This window comes from Eimeria maxima, genomic scaffold, assembly GCF_000499605.1.
Source record: "Eimeria maxima Weybridge genomic scaffold, Emw_scaff2394, whole genome shotgun sequence".
NCBI classification, from domain to species: Eukaryota; Apicomplexa; class Conoidasida; order Eucoccidiorida; family Eimeriidae; genus Eimeria; species Eimeria maxima.
This window is the reverse complement of record NW_013565252.1, coordinates 1-3,335: the sequence shown is the minus strand read 5'-3', so window position 1 is coordinate 3,335 and position 3,335 is coordinate 1. Positions and strand designations below refer to the sequence as shown.

Genomic DNA, 3,335 nt, shown 5'->3' with positions numbered 1-3,335 from the left:
CTATGGCGAGTGAATTCGTTATAAGGAACAATAAAAAAATATTTAGTATTTAGTGGGGAGCGTTTGGGTCAAATTGTGGTCGAATGGACAAGTTTAGGGCCGGTGGACTAGCGGCACTTGCCTCTTACGGTGAGGCGCGCAGCTCGTCCCCCCTTTGGGGATGGGGGGCTTTTGGGACCTTCACTAATCGGAGTGGGGTGTTTTATAACTTTTAGGAAGGTATTTGCAGAGATAGGAATTCGATACGTGGGATGCATCGAAGTGGCGCAGACTAGATTCACATGGAGTCAGGAGAGTGACTGGGCTGTTCACTCAGTACTACCTTGCCCGTGCGCTCGGTGGGATCTTATTAATTTTGAAATAGAATGTTTGTACTAAATCTGGCCATAATCGATTAAATTTAACCCTTTTAAATGTGAATATAGTGAAGTACGATAATAATTACTTAATAATAGACAATAAATTAATAATATTGATGGATTTGCGGAAAGGCATTCTGTTTCAAAATTGCTAAGATCTCCACTGAGCGAACGTCCAATGGTGTTGGGATAGCCGCAACCTTGTGCAGGCTGAGGAGCACTCTTAGCCGAATTATTCACATTTTAATCTAAAGTCCTCTAATCTATCACTGTAAATGTATTTTGCTTTCCTTCTTCAAACGAGACCTGTAGGGATCCCGCTCGACTCCATTTTAGTGCTTGTGCATGACTAGCGGCCTGTTGAGCGTGCGGCGTCCCCTGGGTTGGACTCAAATCTTCAGATCGACTGTTTTGCGCCCTTTTAAAAGTTGGTATAATTATTGTGCACGCTTTATCTTCCTGTTTTCTTTGACAATGAGGCCTTTTTACAAGACGTCTGCCCTTTGCCTCGTGGCGCCGTTTGGGATGCAGTCAACGACGGCAAACACACCGTTGAAATTCACAGTCCATGATGCTGGCGAAGCTAAACACATTCGGTGTTTACAGTTTGTTGGCACCTCTGGAACCTAATGCTTGCAAAAAATTGAAGGCATAATTTGAACAAACTGATTATTTATTATTTCGTCAAATTTTTGCAAGTTTTAGGTTCTAAAGGTGCACCCCTCTAACGGCACGCTGGCTGTACTTATAACGCTTGTGCCCGACTAGCGTCGTGCTGAGCGTGCGGCGTTCCCTTGGTTGGACTCCACTCTCCAGATCAATGATCTGTTTTCCGCCCCTTTTTAAGTCAGACTAATTATTGTGCTCGTTTTATCTTCTGCTTTTCTTTGACAATGAGGCCTTTTTTCAAGACGTCCGCTCTTTGCCTCTTGGCGCTGTGTGGGCTTCAATCAGCGACTGCAGCCAAGCTGACATTCGCAGTCTCTGATGTTGGCGAAGGTACAGGCATTCAATACTCCAATGCTGTTTAAATTTTTTCTTCGAATTTTCAAACATTAGTTTCCTGGTGCGCCCCCCTAAAAGGCACTCTAGCTTTTGGCTTGGAGGTCCCCAAGGCAGGCCGTCGTTGACTGAAACCATCAATGCTGTTACTTGTGCTGTGAGCAGATGCATACACGGCGGCGAACTTGGCCCGGAATGGTGAGCTTTCTGTCCACATTAGTCCACTGCAGAAGAGCGAGGATATCGTCACAGCCCTGAAAGCAGCATTGAGAGCAAATCCGCCGACCGGCGATGCTTGCGCATCAATGGCACTTCCCACTTATTTCGTAAGTAAATTCACCAGCAAGAACATCCATTAACCCATATAGAGGTACAATTAGACGCCCACGCGCGTTTCTCCAAATTTCAACGTATTTGGCCTGTGTCTTTACAGGATAAAGTTGCGTTTCACGCTAGATACACAAAAGGCACTACTGGCCCGAACTATCGGGAGTTGTTCCAGACCGCCCTTACCCAAGGAACGGATCTCTCGTGAGCATGATATCTTTGCTTTTGCCCACCTCAGTAGGATAGCTAGAGCTGCGTATCGTCGGTTATTACTTTGGTTGAAAGCCCCAACATTTTTCTTGCATTAATTCTATTTCTGGTCATCTCAGACAAATGAAACCATACCCTACTGACTGGGAAGAAGTCTGGAATCAGGAAGCAGGAGCCAACCTGGCATACCTTCTCTGGTCTACCAGCACGGAAATTGGTTGCGCCACTGCAACATGCAAAGAAGATGCAGACGAAAAAGCGAACGCTGTTCTGTACTGCCAATTGGTTGACAAGCCTAAGACGAATGGGACTCCCTTCACGTAAGTGTCGAGTGTAAAGTGAGCCTACGGAAGTGGTTTGGTCTTGTCCGATGGCAGCTAAGTATCTACTCCTTGTGTTGTTTTTCTTTTGTATTGCAGTGAGGAGTACTACAAGGAGCTCATGGGGCGAAAAGTTCCCCTGTCACAGATGAAGGAAGACGAACTTGAGGTGTCAGCCGGCGCCTCATCCATCGCCGCACCCTCGGGTCTTCTAGCCAGCTTGGTCGCCATCATGGCAACTATTGCTGCATAGACATACAATCTTGACACATGACTACCTGGTAGTTAAGCTCGCCAGCCATTCGTAAAGTTGGCAGGCAGCAGATGATGCCCTCACGTCGTTAACTGCTGCTCAGTACATAGCCATAAGCAATTCAGCCTATTTCTTCTGCATCTTAATTGAGTGCCACATAAGCTTGCAACAGTTTCATGGCGGAACAACCAAATTCCGCTGTACAGACGTATCGCCGGGCTCAAAAGTGGCAGCGGCATTTTGTCTAACATTACGTTGGCTACACAGCGTTTATCGATTCGATAATTGCTACTGTTGATTGCTAGCATTAAGGTGGAATTTGAACAGAATTTGCTGCTACTGTATGTGGTTGAAGAGTGCAGCCTAATTGGCATAGGTTAGATTTAAGTAGGGATGGAAATTTCAAGAACTTATATCTGTCAGGTTGATACAATGCTATTGTTCCTGCCCGGCATCCATGAAATTCACGTGCATGATACAACGCCGGTACCTATAAACAAAAACAGAAAGGGCGTGACGCCCGCTCTTCACCCATGCTGTGCGCGTGGTAGTTGTGAATTGTGTTATTAGGGGGATGTTCATGTTGACGTGTCGTTTCACATTTTATGCGTGGGTGGGAAATCACTGGATCGATGAGATGGTTGCGCCTACGTGTGCAATCATCCCCCTGATTGTTTTTGTTTGCACATATTGAGATATAGGTATACAGGCTCATATAAGTGTTGATGCACGCGTACATCTGCATGCAGCTAAGCATAGACGAATGGAGAAGTATCTGTGCATATTCGCGTTCCTCTGCATCGTTATGTATGTATGTATGTATGTATGTATGTATGTATGTATGTATGTATGTATGTATGTATC

The 3,335-nt window shown here is 45.5% G+C and overlaps 1 protein-coding gene across 1 annotated transcript; it reads left to right on the top strand.

Moving 5' to 3' along the window:
* Positions 1–1,252: 1,252 nt before the first annotated feature.
* EMWEY_00058360 (SAG family member) lies at positions 1,253–2,471 on the top strand (the record flags this gene model as incomplete). Its single annotated transcript, XM_013480829.1, has 5 exons — positions 1,253–1,358; positions 1,527–1,687; positions 1,795–1,892; positions 2,018–2,218; positions 2,318–2,471. The coding sequence occupies 5 exons, from the start codon at positions 1,253–1,255 to the stop codon at positions 2,469–2,471; spliced, it is 720 nt and encodes a 239-aa protein (XP_013336283.1).
* Positions 2,472–3,335: the final 864 nt, after the last annotated feature.